The following is an 18,765-nucleotide window of genomic DNA, read 5'->3' on the forward strand; positions in this document are numbered from 1 at the left end:
TAGGAAAATAAGTTTCTGTTGTTGAAGCAACCCAGTCTGTGGGATTTTTTTTTATGAAACCCCTAGCAAACTAACAGATAGGAGTTCTAGGCAAAAGGAATGACACGCGAAAAGCCTTTAAGCTGTGGTTAGGTGATTGAGGTTTTTTGGTGAGGAGAGAAGTGTTGAGAGAAATGAAACTGGAGACTAGGGTGCAGCCAGATTAGGAAGATTTTTCAGGAGATGCCAAGGGGCTTACCTTTTATTCTGGCCAGGCGCGGTGGCTCACGCCTGTAATTCCAGCAGTTTAGGAGGCCGAGGCAGGCAGATCACTTGAGGTCAGGAGTTGGAGACCAGCCTGGCCAATATGGTAAAACCCCACCTCTACTACAAATACAAAGATTAGCTGGGCGTGGTGGCGCACGCCTGTAATCCCAGCTACTCATGAGGCTGAGGCAGGAGAATTGCTTGAACCTGGGAAGCAGAGGTGGCAGTGAGCCAATATTATGCCACTGTACTTCAGCCTGGGCAACAGAGCAAGGCTCCGTCCCACCCCCTTAACGCCCCAAAAAAAAGTTTATGCTAAGGAAGATGGAATGGAGGGGGTTTGTAGCAGTGGAGAAACATTAGATTTGCGTTTTAGAAAGACTAAGACTTGTAAAGGATAAATTAAAGGTAATAAGACTGGAGGCAAGGAGACTAAGGTAGCTATTGCCACAGGATGCTGAACTAACAGTTTTCTCACAATATTGAAATGTCTAACTAAAGCAGAGCCACTGTTAATATGAAGATTGTAAAGGGCACAGCTAACCCTTAGGGTATACATAAGAAGATTTAGAAAAAAATTATATATAGCTGTTTGTACTCAGAGGCTGGCTTTATTTTGACATTTTGCTTTTCCTTATATAGATCATAAAGCTTTATACAACTTTCAGAATATTCAGTATTTTTCCATCGTAAAAAATGATCTTACACGTTTTAGACACTTTTATGGTGACACAGTTTTTGTTTTTGTTTTTGTTTTTGAGATAAGAAGAGAGAATGGGGAGGAAAGGTGGGGCAGAAGGAAAGGAGATTCTTTTTTTTTTTTTTTTAATAAGAAGAAAAAGAATAAAGAAGAGGAAGAAAGAGAAAGAGGAAGAGGGAGAGAGGATGGGGGTATTGCTTTATTGCCCGGGCTAGAATGCAGTCTAAATATGAGTATGCCTATAATTGTCCTTAATAATGGAGACATAAAAGAAAATGAGGGAAGAGAATAACAAACAAGGAGCCAACCAACATTTCGTTTAAACTTCTAAGTTGATATGATGTGGTACTGATAAGAGTGTATATTTTGTGTATTTAAAGTGGAGAGTTCTATAAATGTTAATTATGTTTACTTGTTCCAGATCTGAGTTCAAGTCCTGGATATCGTTGTTAATTTTCTGTCTCATTGATCTGTCTAATATTAATGTTGAAGTCTCCCACTATTAATTGTGTGGGAGTCTAAGTCTCTATTAGTCTTGTATGTCTGGGTATTCCTGTATTGGGTGTGTATATATTTAGGATCTTTAGCTCTTCTTGTTGCATTGATCCTTTTATCATTATATAATGTCCTTCTTTGCTTCTTTTGATCTTTGTTGCTTTAACGACTATTTTATCAGAGGCAAAAATTGTAACTTCTGCTTTTTATTTATATATTTTAGCTCTCTGTTTGGTTGGTAAATCTTTCTCCATCCCTTGTTTTGAGTGTTTGTGTATCCTTGATTGTGAGATGGGTCTGGATGCAGCATACTGATGGGTTTTAGTTTTTTATTCCAATTGCCTGTCTGTCTTTGGATTGGGGGATTTAGTCAATTTAAATTTAGAATTAATAATGATATATGTGAGTTTAATACTGCCATTTAATATTAGCTGGCTATTTTGCCCATTAGTTGATGTAAATTCTTCATTATATTGATGCTCTTTTTGGTATTTTTTAGAAAGGCTGATACTGTTTGTTCCTTTCTATGTGTAGTGGTTCTTTCAGAAGCTCTTGTAAAGCAGGCCTGGTGGTGATGAAATCTCTGAGTGCTTGCTTGTTCACAAAAAACTTTATTTTTCCTTCACTTATGAAGCTTAGTTTGGCTGGATGTGAAATTCTGGGTTGAAAGTTCTTTTCTTTAAGGATGTTGAATATTGGTCCCCACTCTCTTCTGGCTTGTAGGGTTTCTGCCGAGAGATCTGCTGTAAGTCTAATAGGCTTCCCTTTGTGGGTAACCTGACCTTTCTCTCTGGCTGCCCTTAGTATTTTCTCCTTCATTTCAACCCTGGTGAATCTGACGATTATGTGCCTTGGAGTTGCTCTTCTTGAGGAATATCTTTGTGGTGTTCTCTGTATTACCTGGAGTTGTATATTATCCTGCCTTACTAGGTTGGGAAAATTTTCCTGAATAATATCCTGAAGCGTATTTTCCAGCTTGGATTCATTCTCTTCGTCACATTCAAGTACACCTATCAAGTGTAGATTAGGTCTTTTCACATAGTCCCATATTTCTTGGAGACTTTGCTCGTTCCTTTTTATCCTTTTTTCTCTAATCTTGTCTTGTTTTATTTCATTGAGTTGGTCTTCGACCTCTGATATCTTTTCTTCTGCTTGATCAATTCGGCTGTTAAAACTCGTGCATACTTCACACAGTTCTCGTATTGTGTTTTTCAGCTCCATCAATTCACTTACATTCCTCTCTAAATTGTGTATTCTTGTTAACATTTCGTCAAACCTTTTTTCAAAGTGCTTAGTTTCTTTAGATTGGGTTTGAACAAGTTCTTTTAATTCACAGAAGTTTCTTATTATCCACATTTTGAAGCCTGCTTCTGTAATTGAAACACGCTCGTTCTCCATCAGGCCTTGTTTCGTTGCTGATGAGGAACTGTGATCCCCTGCTGAGGGAGAGGCGTTCTGATCTTGGGTATTCTCAGCCTTTTTTGGCTGTTTTCTTCCCTTCGTTGTAGATTTATCCATCTGTGGTCTTTATAATTACCGTCTTTGTAATTGGGTTTCTGAGTGGACGTCCAACTTATTGATTCTCAGCGCCGAAATCTGAGCAATCCACTGCGCCGACTAAATTAGCGGCGTTAAGATTGATGGTGCTTTTGACTCTGCACCAAGAACCGACGCTCCGAGGTGCCGGCAAAACCGCCTCGTCGGTCAGAAGAGTCGCGCTGGCGACCCGTGGGGCCCTTCCGCTGGGAATCTCCTGGTGTGTGAGCAACAAGAATTCGTGTGAAGGTGTGGCGTCCTCTCGTTCTTTGTGCTTTCACTGGGAGCTACAATCCCGAGCTGCTAGTGATCAGCCATCTTGGATCTCTCCCCCCATCTTCCAGATCTTAATACCACTGCGGTGACACCGTTTTAAGTGAAATTTTCTGACAACCTTTTGAAATACCTACTGTTCATTTTATTTGTAAACATACTGAAGCACAGAGAGGTTAAGTAACTTGTCCAAGGAGTTAAGATTCAGTCTGTCTTCAGAGTCTGTGTTCTTGGCTTCACACTGTGCTGTTGCCATATGATATTTATCAACATCTTTATTTGTGACAAGAGGGCAGAGCAATACAAAAATAAGTATGTTTGCTGTAAGAGGCATGCATTTTATCAGAGGAGATAAGGAACAGCTCTAAGGTTTTAAAAAGTGCTTTAGAGAAAAGCAGAGAGTGTTGGGAGGCAGCACTTCCCTCAAGTTGGGGTTTCTCAGAAGGTCTGTTGGGAAAAGTGGCATTGAGCTGGTGTGGGAAGCATGGCTAGAATTTGGATATGTAGAATGGGGAAAGGACTTTAAGGGTAGAAGAAAGAGCATGAACAGAATTATAGGACTGAGAATTTCTTGGTATGTCTAGGAAACTAGTAAATGCACTCCTTTGTTTTGGCTGGAATATATTGTGTGGTTGGGGAAGCTGGAGAAGCCAGTGTGTGAGGAGGGTAGCAAATGTCTGGGGAAGAGAATTCTCAGGAAGTGAGGGGCAAGAGAAGTTGTAAGGTTTCAAGCCCGAATAATTGAAGCATATGCCAGAAGTAGTTTATCTTTTAGGAGAGGAAAAATTTCATCTATCCCCAGTTCATCAGTTCACAGGTCCTATTTTTACTATCTCACAAACCTGCAAATCCTTCTCACAGTTTCCATTCACCTAGTTTATACCTTTATTAAAATAATCCATGTATAATGTGATAAAATTTTCTAATTATTTTTGTCTCTAATCTCTCCATTCCCAAAATTGATCCTGCATCCTGCATTAACATTTATTTCTCTCAAATGTCACTTCTGTTTAGAAATGTGTTCCCTGCAGGATCAGCTTCAGACTTCTTAATCTGAACTAGTCAAATTTAAATCTCTAAATACCTTCCCCATAATTCTTCCCACTCAAATTGGTCTGTATATTGCTGCCAACCTGGCTCTGTCTGCTACTTTCTGATGGGTATTGTTATTATTTTCTCCTGCCAGATACTCTTCTCACCTATCCAAATCTTTTCCTCCTTAAGAAGTGCACCTTAAATCTCACATCCTGTGTGAAGCCAGCTAGAAAAGAGCTCTCTCCTGACAATTCTGTTACAACACTGATCAAGTATTTATTATCTGGTAGTATCTTATTTTTGTAGATTTCTTAGCTCATTGGATAGTAGATCTATTCTAGATCATTAGAGCTCTCCCTTTTGGAGCTTAGACTTCTTAAATCTTTAACCTCCCTTTGGACAGAGGCTGTTGAATACTACTATTTATTGGTTTTTAGTGCTTTTGGTTTAATTCAAATGGCATTTGTTGAAAGTTGTTCAATGAACAGATGTTTGACCAGTTGTTAATTGAGGTAATTTTATAGAAATTTTCTTTTTCAACTGGCTCTTTAATATTTACATGTTTAAGTAATGTTCTGACTTTATTATTAGCTTTACCACTGACTCACATAACCTTGGCGATACCCTGTGTAACTACCCTGAATTGTGGTTTATTTTTGCTAGAAAATTAGTGTACAAAGTCTGCTGGTGGTATAGTGGTGGAACTAATTCATTTTGTAAAGATCCTTGAGGTCTTTGGAGCTTCTCTATATTTATCTCTCAGTGTTTGCCAAACTTTAAGCTGTTTCCTTTTGAGAAAGCTTTTTGACAAGTCACAAAAAAGAAAGGAATGGTTAAATAGGGTCTAATTTAAGAGTATTATACTGTATGTGTAACAGTGGAGTTGATTAATTATGCTTGTTAATGGTGAAAGAATTCCCCCACCAGTTTAGCTAATAGTTCATTTCAGCACCAATTATTTATTGAGTTGCCTGAGCTTCTGACATTTTATATTCTTCTGATCAGCAAGGAGGAGGGAGAAGATGGCACCCTCTCTTTCCTTTCAAGAAAAAATAAAATAGCCTTTTCTGCCTACCTTTGTTCTCTAACTCAGCATCTAATTTGTTTCTTTCACACATATATTATTACAATTTTTGTAATATATGTGAAAGAAACAAATTAGATGCTGAGTTAGAGAACAAAAGTGGGCAGAGGAGGCTATTTTAGATCAAGTAGACTGGTAAGTTTTAAGCTGAGACTTAAATGTGAGAAGTATTTGGCATATAAAGAACAAGAGAGAAAGAGTATTCCAGGTACAATGAACAACAGTTACAAAGGCTCATAGATAAGAGAGAGTGTGATGAGGAATTAAAAGACGTAAGCAAAGATCTGTGTCTCTGTGACTGAGTATGAGCAAGGAGGAGAGTGGTACAAGATGAAGGAGGAAAAGAAGGCAGGGGCAGACTAGGCTAGGCCAGACCTCACAGACTGTGATGAGAGGTGTGGTTTTATTGTAGGTACTATGAGAACCTTTGGATTTCTTTAAGAAGGAGTTTAGGGCCGGGCGCGATGGCTCAAGCCTGTAATCCCAGCACTTTGGGAGGCCGAGGCGGGTGGATCACGAGGTCAAGAGATCGAGACCATCCTGGTCAACATGGTGAAACCCCGTCTCTACTAAAAATACAAAAAAAAAAAATTAGCTGGGCATGGTGGCACGTGCCTGTAATCCCAGCTACTCAGGAGGCTGAGGCAGGAGAATTGCCTGAACCCAGGAGGCGGAGGTTGCGGTGAGCCGAGATCGCGCCATTGCACTCCAGCCTGGGTAACAAGAGTGAAACTCTGTCTCAAAAAAAAAAAACAAAAACAAAAACAAAAAAAAAAAAGAAGGAGTTTAGCTTTAAAAACACTATTCATGCTGCCTTATAGAGAATGGAAAAGACTAACATAACAGGGGGCTCCATGCTTAATCATGGCTTAAACATTAAGGCTGTGATTAAGCATGGAGACCTGTTAGGAGGTTTGCTGGATAATAATGGCTTGAACTAGGATGGTGGAAGAGAGGATGGAGAAAAGTGAGTAGATTTGAGGTATATATTGGTAGTAGAGTGTACAGGATTTGTTAATGGATTGGATGTGGCAGGGTGAGGGCTGGAGGAATATAGTATTCAGTGGATCATAATCAGCCTGTGGGAAATTAGTGAAGTCAAGAAGTCTGTCTGAAGAGCCAGATTGGGAGTCGCTAAAAAGATAATTTAATTTAAAATTTGATTTTAAATTTTAAATTTTAAAATTTAATTTAATTTCTAGTAGTGGTTGGTTGGCAAAAAGCAACTACAACGGAGCAGTGCAAAATATGGTCACGGTTGGAACTCTGGAAGACACTAACATTTAAGGATCGAGGGGAGAAAATGGAAAGAAATGATCCAGTGAGGAGTTTGAGAATGAGCATTGTAAGGTCTCTCTCCAGGGGTCCAAGCTTCAAATCTCTGCTCTCTGCTCGTATTGCTTTCCACCATAGGCACCTCTCTTTGAGGTTATTCAGACCAGTGGTATACCTCAAAACAAAAGGAAGCTTGCTGGTTGAGAAAGAGCACAGTGTTGGCCATGCACCGTGGCTCACACCTGTAATCCCAGCAACCCTAACTTTGGGAGGCCAGCGCAGGCGGATCACGAGGTCAGGAGTTCGAGACCAACCTATCCAACATGGTGGAACCTCATCTCTATTAAAAATACAAAAATTACGTGGGCCTGGTGGCATGCGCCTGTAATCCCAGCAACCCTAAAGACTGAGGCAGGAGAATTGCTTAAACCTGGGAGGCGGAGTTTGCAGTGACCGAAATAGCATCACTGCACTCCAGCCTGGGTGACAGAGCAAGACTCTGTCTCTGGGGGTAAAATAAAAAGAAAGAACACACTGTCTGGAGTAAGAGAGGAGGAGGAGACTAGAAACCAACTAAACTGTCTCCGAGATGCTACTATTGTTCCTAAAGCATGTAATTTAACAACTAAGAAAACATTTCAACCATTAACTTTCTCAGCTAGTACTAGGCCAAACCTCTGAATTTGTCTTTATTTTTAGTTACAAAATTAAAAGACTACAAATGAAGCTTTTATTAGGAATTGTGAGTTTTTAAAAGAAGATATCTGGTCATTTCTCATTTGATGTGGGGCTTATTTTAAATGCATTCATATGCAAATTCTTAGTGGAAATTGTGATAAAACTAAGCAATGAGCCAAATGAATGTTCAGTTTGGCTTTCCTATGAGACTGACAACTAGTTCTTTTTAGTTATTACAGAAAAGTAAGTACTGTGTCATTGCTATAAAAATGATTAAGCACGCTTTTAACAACAAACTCTTTTATGCAGTTTTTCATAAAGCACGTGTTTTACTTTAGAATGTTCAATCTTAGTTGTGTTTTTCAAGCCAATTCCTTTAGTTGATGTTGTATTGAAAACATATTAATATCAACTTTGTTCATTAAATTACTTCTGTAATTCAGTGTATTGGTATTTTTAATGATTAAGCTTCTAGGTAGCAGGCGCGTATTTTGCAAGACTACTGTGTGCCTGTTGCTGTTAGGTTCTGGACATAAACGATAAGATCCCTTCTTTTGAGGAGCTTGCAGTATAATGAGGGAGAAATGACTAGTGAGCAGCCATCTTCTGGGATCATCCAAGAAAGGGAGTCAGTAAACACTGATTAACCCATCTATGCCAGTGGTTGCACTTTTTTTTTTTTTTTTTGAGACAGAGTTTCACTCTTGTCGCCCAGGCTAGAGTGCAATGATGAGATCTCGGCTCACTGCAGCCTTCTACTCTGGGGTTCAAGCGATTCTTCTGCCTTAGCCTCCTATCAAATTTTTGTGTGCAAGAAATCAGAGCTTGGCGATGACCTTGAGCAGTAGGATATAAATAACTCCCACAAGCTTAGCATTCCAGTCATGGAACACTAGGCATAAATGGGTTAAGAGCAAAAATCACAATGAGGAATGTTCAGATTTCCTAAACCTTTTTTTACATATTTATAATCCACTTTATATTTCCCCTAGCAATTAACAGTAAAATTCTCACAAAAGAATAGAAGAAGACCAGTCTTTTCTTAGGAGACAGTTAAGAAAGGACAGAGTGTATTCATAGCTAGCCTAGGTAAAAGAATACCAGGTGAGAAAAGCACTTGCCAACAGTGCCAAAGGACAAGGAGAAAGCCAGCTAAATCCCTGGTGCTGGAGGGATGAAAGAAAGAGGTACTTGGGAAACCAGCCAAGGGCAGAAAAACAGGTCCTGGAGTTCAGTCAAGCAGACACCTCGTGAGTGTTCTGATAACCTGGTTATCTAGTTTCTCAGCCAACAGCAGGTTAGAAAGGGGAGAGGCAAACTAGCAGCAGTAAAGTGTAATAGTTGATAGCCTCACAGGAGGGAGGAGGCAAAATTAGAAATGGACTTAAAATCTCAAAAAAATTAGCATGGGATTATTTAGTACAGGGACAAAGAGCTCTTTAACTATGGATGGATGCAGACTTGTTGGGGACCAGATATGAGCAGGTTATTTTCTATTTTGCCGTCTTGGCTACATCACCCAGAAAAAGCTCTTTAAAAGTTTATAATCCTGGAGGATACCACTGTAGTCATTGTATTATAACACAGTAATTGCTATTCTTAGTAATAATCCTGAGTCATCAAATCACTTTCAGACTGGTCTACCTAAGGACTTCTTTCTTTCCTCCCATGGCAGTTTATTGAACTTTCCTCATTATCATGTATGGACTTTAGGAGGAAAACATCTTACCATCAATGTTTTTTAAAATAAGAAAACTATGGAAAACAAAACAAAAAGAAAAGTGTTAAAGATTTTGTGGTGGCCGGGCGCGGTGGCTCAAGCCTGTAATCCCAGCACTTTGGGAGGCCGAGGCGGGTGGATCACGAGGTCAAGAGATCGAGACCATCCCGGTCAGCATAGTGAAACCCCGTCTCTACTAAAAATACAAAAAATTAGCTGGGCATGGTGGCACATGCCTATAATCCCAGCTCCTGAGGAGGCTGAGGCAGGAGAATTGCCTGAACCCAGGAGGCAGAGGTTGCGTTGAGCCGAGATCGTGCCATTGCACTCCAGCCTGGGTAACAAGAGCGAAACTCCGTCTCAAAAAAAAAAAAAAAAAAAAAAAGATTTTGTGGTAATTTTGCCATTATGTTGTCAGTCCCATCTCTAGGGAATGTTTGCACCTTCATAGTAACTGATGGGCTTAGTTGATATAGCCCTGCATGTACACACACCCTTCGTGAAACCCATGAAAGACTTATGTAGATTTTTGTAAATTAGGCTAAGAAAGCTTTCCATTTCCGTGTGTTCTAACAGTCTCATGTTCTTATGTAGTTCATTTTCCTCCCTACTATAGACTACAAGGATGTAACTTGACTACAGCCTGATTCATTCATTCAGCAGAGATTTGTTGAATGCCTGTCATTGCAAGATACTAAGATAGAGGTAGACTTAATTTATTGGACTAAAGATTTATTTTTTGTCTGTGTTCCATTTACTACTTTTAGGAGGTCAAAACAAGTAACATGGTACATTTCTCTTCCCTCTCCCTTTTAGGAGAAAGAAAACACAGTTATTTCCCTAGTCTCATGCAGAGCAGTTTAGCCTTTTTTGATGCTGAGGCCTTACCCTGTACCTTAAGAGACTTTTCCAAGTGTTTTCCCAAACAAAAAGTATTTCTTTTCTAAGAGAAGCTCTGTTGTCAAATGTTAAGATAATAAAATGTATACTTTATTAAATATGATTTGGTAATAATCCTTTTAGTAAAACTTATTTTCTTCATTGATCTAACTTTCAAATATTTAAATAATGCTTACTAAACTCACCCTTCAATCTTGAAAAGTTATAAGAAAATCTATCTTGAAAAGGCTTTTGCAATGTTATATTGAATATCACTATATATCTTGGATAGCTTTTATGTCAAATGGCATAGAGAACATATTGCTCACTTAAGAGGCTACAGAATTTCAGGTAGGGTTTATGTCAAGCTGCTCTTTCTTTTAAAGAAAGAAATCAAGGCCAGGCATAGTGGCTTATGCCTATAATCCCCTCACTTTGGGAGGCCAAGGCCGGCAAATCACTTGAGTTTAGGAATTCGAGATCAGCCTGAACAACATGGTAAAACCCCATCTCTACAAAAACATACAAAAATTAGCTGGGCTTGGTGGCAGGTGCCTGTAGTCTCAACTACTTAGGATGCTGAGGTGGGAGGATCACTTGAGCCAGGGAGGTGAAGGTTGCAGTGAATGGAGATCACACCACTACACTCTAACCTGGGTAACGGAGTAAGACCCTGTCTCAAATTTAAAAAAAGAGAAGCAAATCAAGACTGTCTTATGAATGTGAGATTGAAGTCTGCCCGTTTGAGGTTTACTTTTAGTATTATTGAGCTATCTTATTTCCTTTGACTAAACTACATATGACCATCACTCAATTACTTTTGACTCCCAAATAACAAGTTTGCTTTCTTATTCAGATTTCTAAGCCAATCATGACCATTTATAGAAACAGCGAATTTGAAAATGGATGATGGGAGCAAGGCATAAAACTAGAAATGTATAAATATTAGCCAATGCTGTATTAAGCATTTTTATGTATCTCCTATCTCCTTTGATACTGTCACTTTGAGACATCAAGCAAAAGATAGAATTCCTGTCCAGAAGTATAGTTTGAAAACATGTTGCTATTGCTTATTCAGTTGCTTATCCAATTTCTTGAGTTTGGTGTCCTTTTAGTCTTTTATTCTGTAATCCAAAAGTATCATGATTTGGGGGTATAAATCTACAGGACAGAAAGTCTTTGCCGTGGTAGATTACCTTTCTTATAAATTTTTTGAAACTCTTCTTAAAACTTGTAACTTTTGAACCTTGTGGATAGGGTCAAAGTATACTCCAGAGCAAGGGATTCAGCTCTGCCAATCACCAACAGATGAATATTTTCAACTTGGCTGTTATTATTATTTATAGCATGTTTGTTTTATATGTGCATAGTTTTGAGGTATTCTACATTACAAATCCTATTTTGTCCCTAAAAGCAATGCTAGTGATTTATTAATGGGCACAAAAGTAGAAATAGTGTAAAAATTTGAAAGTGAGAAACTTATACAGATTATATATGTCATTGTACAATAAGAATGATTATGAAGGGCAGTCCCATGTGTGATGAAAGATGTACCTATGCAGTTTGACAGCAGCCAGAGGTGAAGAAATGTGACTGACTGAAATGGTTTTGGCAGAGGATTGGTGTTAAAGTGGAATTTCTGTTTAGTGAAAGGTGAAGGTTAAGAATTCAAGAACTTAAAAACTAAGCATGGTGAATGAAAGTGCTGCTATGGAAACTTATCAAAAACCGCAGATGGCACCATGGGTTCAAGGCCTTCTCTAATCTGCAGGTGAAGCTCTGATATGGATTCCTTAGCTGCCAGAGGTTACCTCCCTTCTCCTGTTGGTGAAGATTGTGTCAGGGAGGGGTTGCCTGCCTCAGAAGATATTCATTATAAACAAACAGGCAGTTCTTAAAATGCCTAAAATATATCAACTAGGAGGAAATACTGACCCCGTAAGCCTAAATCTCATGCATGGTTTTGGACGTTGAAACTAATGGATTTAGCAGCATTTTGGAATCCAACCTATTTGTAAGTAGAGCGACCTCCATATATTTCATATTCTGAACACCCTACTTATCTTTAAGTCAAATGGCAATTAAAAAGAGGGACAAAATATTTGCTGGTCACAAATCCTATTTCCTCAGGGTGAACTTTACAATTGCTGATAGAACAGCTGTGCTGAATGTAGCCAGTGTGTAGCTTTCCTGCGGCATCGGTGCAGCTGGATGGTGATATGTGGCCTCTGCCTTCCTGAGGTCTGCCGCTCACTGTCCAGGCTGGGTTTTGCTGGTGACATTCCTCCTGACATTGTTTTTTTTCAGCTCTTAGGGCTGAAGCCATGATAGCGTCTTTATATGGTTTAATATCTGGTTTTTAAATTGCTGTGGTTTTTTTGTAAACTTTATCCATAGTGTAGCCAGATACATTACAATTAGTAAGTCACTGTCTTTGTCAAAAATATATTATTTTCTGTAGGGACATGGTAAATTATCATTTTTAAAATTAGCTTATCTTTTGTCTGGGTTAGGTTGCCACTGCCTAAGAGAGCTGTTGCTGAATTGGTGATTGGCACTGTTCCTGCATGCAGATCAGCAGCCCACATGTGTTTTAAATTAATCCCCAAAGTATTGCTTATAAAATAAAAATTTTGAATCTATTTCCAGTGTACATGTTTCACTAAATAATTGCATTTTTTGCAATCCCAGGCTCTATGCCCAGCAGAGGTGAACTTTCCCAGAGTTGTTTTAGCTTTCTCAATAAGGCTGTTTTGGCCAGAGTATCCTGTTTTAAGGAAGTAGCAAGATTTTTTTAGGCACAGGGCCTATATTTAGGCATTCACTGTTGACCAATTAGTTCCGTGGCTGGGCTAAACTATCTAAGTCATTAGCCATGTTGTGTCCTGCCAGCAATATTTATGTCAATGATGTGTTATGGTTGTTCTTTTGAAGTCTCATGCCTCTTAAAAGAAGTTACTTGGTTATTTTACTTTATGTTCTTCTTAATGTGCATGGATTACAAAGGCTGGCTTCTTGTTAAATAATACATGCCTGATTGGTTGTTTTGTAAAGAAAAGCAGTGAAGTTGTTCCTAAAAAGAGTGAATAAAGATCCAACAAAGAAAGTACATGGCCCTGAAAAAAGTTCAAAGAATACATGTGCACAGACTAGGAAAGGTACTGGAAATGTGTCATTTGTGTTTGCCAAAGATTAGTTTCTACTGCATTTAGGACTCTGTATAAGCTTTTGGTTTATTCATGCATCAGAGAGACAGGAAGAGAATGATTAATGACACTAAGCTAACATCACTCATCAGAAGGCAGGAAGTGAATTGTTTCTTAGGTTGAAAGAAGATGCTATCAAGCAATTGAAAGTAGGCCTTAGATTGTGCCTAGCATTGTGTAAGGTACAATAACAATAATAATATCATCAAATAGTAATATTAATTATAGAAATATTAATAATAATCAATACATGAGGTAGCTGCTACTGTTATCCTCTCATAATTCACTTGATCCCCATAAAGTAGATCCTATTATTAGGCCCACTTAACAGATGAAAAAATGAGGTCAAGTAATTTGTCCACAATCACCCAACCAGTAAGTGATGGGGCTGGAGTTCAAATTTAGACACTCTAGTTTCAGAATCCACATTCTTAACCACTAAGGTAGGCTGAATGCTGGCCCTCAAAGATACCCAGATCTTGATCTTCTGGATCCTATGAATATTACCTTACATGCCAAAAGGACTTTGCAGACATGACTACATTAAGGATCTTGAGGTGGAAAATTATGCTGGATTATGCAGTTTGACCTTAAATGTAATCACAGGTGTCCTTTATAGGAGTGAGGCAAAGAAGATTTGACAGCAGAAGACAGTATGACGGTAGAAGCAGAGAGGTTTGAAGATGCTATGCTGCTGGCATAGAAGATGGTGGAAGAGACCTTGAGCCAAGTAATACAACTCTAGAAGCTAGAAAAGGCAAGGGAATGATTTTTTTCCCTGGAGCCTCCAGAAGCGGGGAGCACAACCCTTCTAACACCTTGGTTTTGGTCCATTGAAACCTTTTCATTTTTCTGACCTTCAGAACTGTAAGATCATAAATTGGTGTTGTTTTAAACCACCAAGTTTGTGGTAGTTTATTGTGGCAGCAACAGGAAATGTATAGCCACATTGCTATGGAGAAAGATACTAGGTGTAGTTAAGACTTTTTGTTATTAGCAAACCTTCCTCAGACCCATGAAAGAATGAGCTTTAGTAATCATCACCCTTGATAATCCCAGCTTTATGCACTTGAAACTTTATTAGCAGGAGCAAAGTTTCTTAGTCCTTATATCCTTCTATGTGAAGATTACTCAGCAGTAATCTTCAGACCGCATCTACTACATACTCAAACATGGTAGTCATTCTGTGTACAGAGTTGGCTGTTGAGCCAGAAATTTAAGAAATATTAGGTGGAAGACATCATCCTTTTCTCAGGCCTGAGAGATAGGGGAAAGCTCACAGGAATGCACATTTGAGTGTCTACTGTATGTTGGGTACCAAACTAGGAATTTGTCATTTTTATTTAGTCCTCATGTCTGACCCTTCTTATAAAGGGTAGTTATTAGTATCCCCATTTTGACAATGTGGAATGAGACTGAAAAATGTTAAATAATGTGCCCAAGTTCAAAAAAGCAGTAAATAAGGTTAAAATTCAGACTTGTCTAATGTCAGGCTGCATCCGTGATACTGCGTTCAGTACTGCTACTCCAAACTGATCTTTCTGAGGAGCTCAGATTTAGACTAGGGCATGTCCAGAGAGTTTATTTAGATCTAAAAAGTCCCCGGGAAGAGCATACCATTGCCAGATCACCCCTGACCTGGTGCACAGTCTGCAGGCTGGGCCAGTTCCTGAATTGCCCTGGAATTCTGCATTTTTCCTGTATGACTCTTAAGGTGGACTTAGTTCTTAGTTCAACTTGTTTTTCTCTATTCTGGTATGCAAGATTTAAGACTGAACCATTAGCAAAATCTCCAAAGCTAATTTTAAAAGCAGTTTTCTAGAACAGAGCTCCCCAACCTTTCTGGCGCCAGGGACCAGTTTTGTGGAAGACAATTTCTCCACAGACCATAGGAGATGGGGAGGGTGGTTTGGGGATGATTCAAGCGTATTACATTTAATGTCTACTTTATTGCTATTATTAATACATTATAATATATAATGAAATAATTATACAACTCATCATAATGTAGAATTAGTGGGAGCCCTGAGCTTATTTTCCAGCAACTAGACAGTCCCATCTAGGGGTGATGGAAAATAGTGACAGATCATCAGGCATTAGATTCTCATAGAGGAGCACACAACCTAGATTCCTTGAATGCACAGTTCACGATAGCATTTGGGCTCCTATGAGAATCTAATGCCACTGCTGATCTGACAGGAGGCAGAGCTCAGGCAGTAATGCGAGTGATGGGGAGCCACTGTAAATACAGATGAAGCTTCGCTCACTCACCTCCTGCTTTGTCACCTGGTTCCTGACAGGCCACTGGCAGGTACAGGTCTATTGCCTGGGGACCAGGAACCCCTTCTATAGAACAAAGATCTAGAGTCCATATGTGAAAGGATATAATTTTTGTGTTCCTGTTTGATGTATATAAATGCAGAAATAGAAACTGAAAAATAGAAATAGTAATGTAAACGCATAATCAAACCAGCTAGTACGTAACAGAGTGGTGGGTATAAGGTCCCAAAATTATCATTAGATTTTCAAAGTGGTCTTTGATTCAAATATGATTAAAAGAACCACAGCTCTGAGAATCAGTGTGGACTAGTATGAGAGATACTTTGCTTTTATCCTATTCTTTTTCATCCTTCCCTATTCACTATCTTCCTCTCCTTTCCTTTTCTCTCTTCACAAGCATGTAACTTACTACTTTTAAAAAAAAAAAAAAAAAAAAAAAAAAAAAAAGCTTTCTAGGGTGGGATGCAGTGGCTCATGCCTGTAATCCTAGCACTTTGGGAGTCCCAGGAGGGCAAATCACCTGAGGTCAGAAATTTGAGACTAGCTGACCAACATGTGCAATCCTGTCTCTACTAAAAACACAAAATTAGCCAGGTGTGGTGGTGCATGCCTGTAATCCCGGCTACTTGGGAGGCTGAGGCTGAGGCAGGAGAATTCCTGTGGTTCTTGCACCACTGCACTCCATCCTGGGTGACAGAGCAACAGGCAAGACCCTGTGTCACATATACATATATATACATTATATATATGTGTGTGTGTGTGTGTGTGTGTGTGTGTGTGTTTTGTTGTTGTTGTTCCAACATAAAATTATAAACTCCTTTATTGGGAAGGACTGCTATTTGTTGTGTCTCTCTTTTTTTTTTTTTTAAACTAAAATGTTTGCTCTATTACAAAGTAATAGGAATTCCATGACAATAACTATGGAAGTGTTTGACATTTTACTAATCTGTGAAAATCTGAGAGTCTAGGTATTGGGAAATCATGGTCTGTACTCACTAAACTTCACTCTTACCATCTCACTTACCAACACCTTGCAGCCTGGCTTTGATTCTAACCTCTTGGCTGAACTGGTTTCTGGAAAGTTATCATTGATTTTTTGGTCCCTTACCCCTTTTTAAATAAACCAAATTTTCCTTTTGACTTTCGTGTAATGTTTAATTCTGTTCACATTCTATCTCTGAAACTTTCCTCCCTAGGATTTGCTCAAAATGCTTCTCTATTCCTCTACCCTAGTAACCATATTCAGTCTCCTTTATTTACTTTGTTCATTACTACTTCTTGAGGGTAACTCTCTTACTGAATTTTTATGGTGCCTGTAAAGAGTAGATATGAGAATGAATTAACTATAAGTAAAAGCCACAAGTTGCCAAGCAGAGACTGTCTTGATATAAATGAAATAAGTAGAATTGAAGTTTTACTGATGACAGTTCCTAATTTTTTAAGTGTGCACATATATTTAGTACATTACATTCCTTTGTATGTACCATTATTATAAACCATTTATTTGTGGACATTTAGTTCAGTTGTGTGGTATATGCTTTTTTTTCCCAAACCAATACTGTATGGGCATCCTTATCCCTACATCTTGGCACACTTTGTGAGTATATCTATTCTGTAAATTCCTGGTGGTAGAACTGTTGAGTTACAGCATGTATGCATGTAAAAGTTTGGTAGACACTGCCAAATAGCCTTCTGAAAGCTTGTACCAATTTGTACCTTTTTTTTTTTTTTGAGACAGAGTCTTGCTGTGTCACCCAGGCTGGAGTGCAGTGGCGCAATCTCAGCTCACCACAACCTCTGCCTCCCAGGTTCAAACGATTCTTTTGCCTCAGCCTTCCAAGTAGCTGGGATTACAGGTGCCCGCCACCACGCCCAGCTAATTTTTGTATTTGTTGTAGGGACAGGATTTCACCATGTTGGCCAGGCTGGTCTTGAACTCTTGACCTCAAGTGATCCACCTGCCTCAGCCTCCCAAGATCTTGGGATTACAGGCATGAGCTACCATGCCCAGCCCCAATTTACACTTTTATCAACAAGGTATAAAAGAGCTCCTTTTTCCACATCATCTCCAGCAAAGAATGTAGTAAAACTTCATGTTTGCTAATCTAGTAAGTGAACACTTTTTTGTTTGTATTTTTGTTTTAATTATGAGTGAAGTTGAACATCTATTGTATCAGTGGTTCTGAACTGGGGATGATTTTGCACACACCCCCCCACCCCAAGGGGACATCTGGCAATGTCTGGAGACATTTTGGATGGAACTGGAGAGAGTCTAAGGAAGGGATTTTGCTGGCACTTAGTAGGTAAAAGATCCTACAATGCATATGATGAAGCAATACCTGGCCCAAAATGTAATTGTGGTAGGATTAAAAAATCCTGTTTTGTACTATTCCATTTCATCTTCTTCACTGGTTTACTATCTGTAATTCTTGAGTTTTTTAATTGGTTGATTTCAGGTTTATAGTATACTTATCACAGTCTATCTTCAAGCCATATGTTACTCTTTCATGTTTAATCTAAAAGCCTTACAATAGTATGTGCCCATTTCCCTCCTCCTGGTCTTTGTGCTACTGCAAAACATTCTACTACGTATGTTATAGACCCTACAATATGTTATTAGTGTATTACTTTATATCTTTATATCTTTTTAAAAAAATTAAAGTTTTATTTAAATATAATTAACATGCATCAAATTACACATTTCAAGTGTACAAATTAATCACTTTTGATACACGTTTGTAAAACCATCACCGCAGTCAAAATAATGAATATATTCATCATTCCAAAAACTTTCTCCTCTCCCTTAGTAATTCCTCCCTTAACCCCAGGTAGCCACTCATCTGCTTTCTGTCACTATAGATAAGTTGACATTTTCTAGAATTTTATATAAATGAAATAATAAACTATGTACTCTTTTTTTTGTCTGACTTCTTTCTTCCAGCATGGGATTTATCCGTGTTGTATGTATCCTTAGAAAAACATTTTTAATGATGGATATTTTAATTAATTAGGTTTCTGTTGTTAAAGAGCATGCTGAATTCTAGTCACTTGATGTGTTTTTGTTGTAGGTCATGACTGTCCAAGGTGTGATAATCACATGAGGGTGCTCATTGCTACAGATGTCATTTGACTCATCGGAGAAAATCTTTCTAAAAGAAAATACCCATGTGACCAAATCCATTTCATTATTGAATGGCTTGATGGATTTCCTTTACTCTGATTCATACCAAAGCTGTCCTTCTCAACCAAAGCAAGAAAGGATCCTGTATGAGTCAATCCCAGAATGCAATTTTTATATCACCAACAGGTGAAGAAAACCTCATGAATAGCAATCACAGAGACTCGGAGAGCATCACTG

The 18,765-nt window shown here is 38.6% G+C and overlaps 1 protein-coding gene across 7 annotated transcripts in view; it reads left to right on the top strand.

The window, feature by feature from the left end:
• The window catches only part of TRAK2 (trafficking kinesin protein 2), a 66,274-nt gene that overhangs the window by 3,590 nt on the left and 43,919 nt on the right, over positions 1-18,765 (top strand). For 2 of the 7 annotated variants that reach the window (XM_010336436.3, XM_010336434.3), the window contains exon 2: positions 18,476-18,765. In XM_010336436.3, the coding sequence (XP_010334738.3) occupies positions 18,675-18,765 (91 nt within the window). In that variant the 5' untranslated portion in view covers positions 18,476-18,674. The other 5 variants (XM_074399267.1, XM_074399269.1, XM_010336435.3 and 2 more) reach the window with 5 other exon arrangements.

The sequence above is a fragment of the Saimiri boliviensis genome, chromosome 5 (assembly GCF_048565385.1).
Source record: "Saimiri boliviensis isolate mSaiBol1 chromosome 5, mSaiBol1.pri, whole genome shotgun sequence".
In the NCBI taxonomy this organism is placed as follows: Eukaryota; Metazoa; Chordata; class Mammalia; order Primates; family Cebidae; genus Saimiri; species Saimiri boliviensis.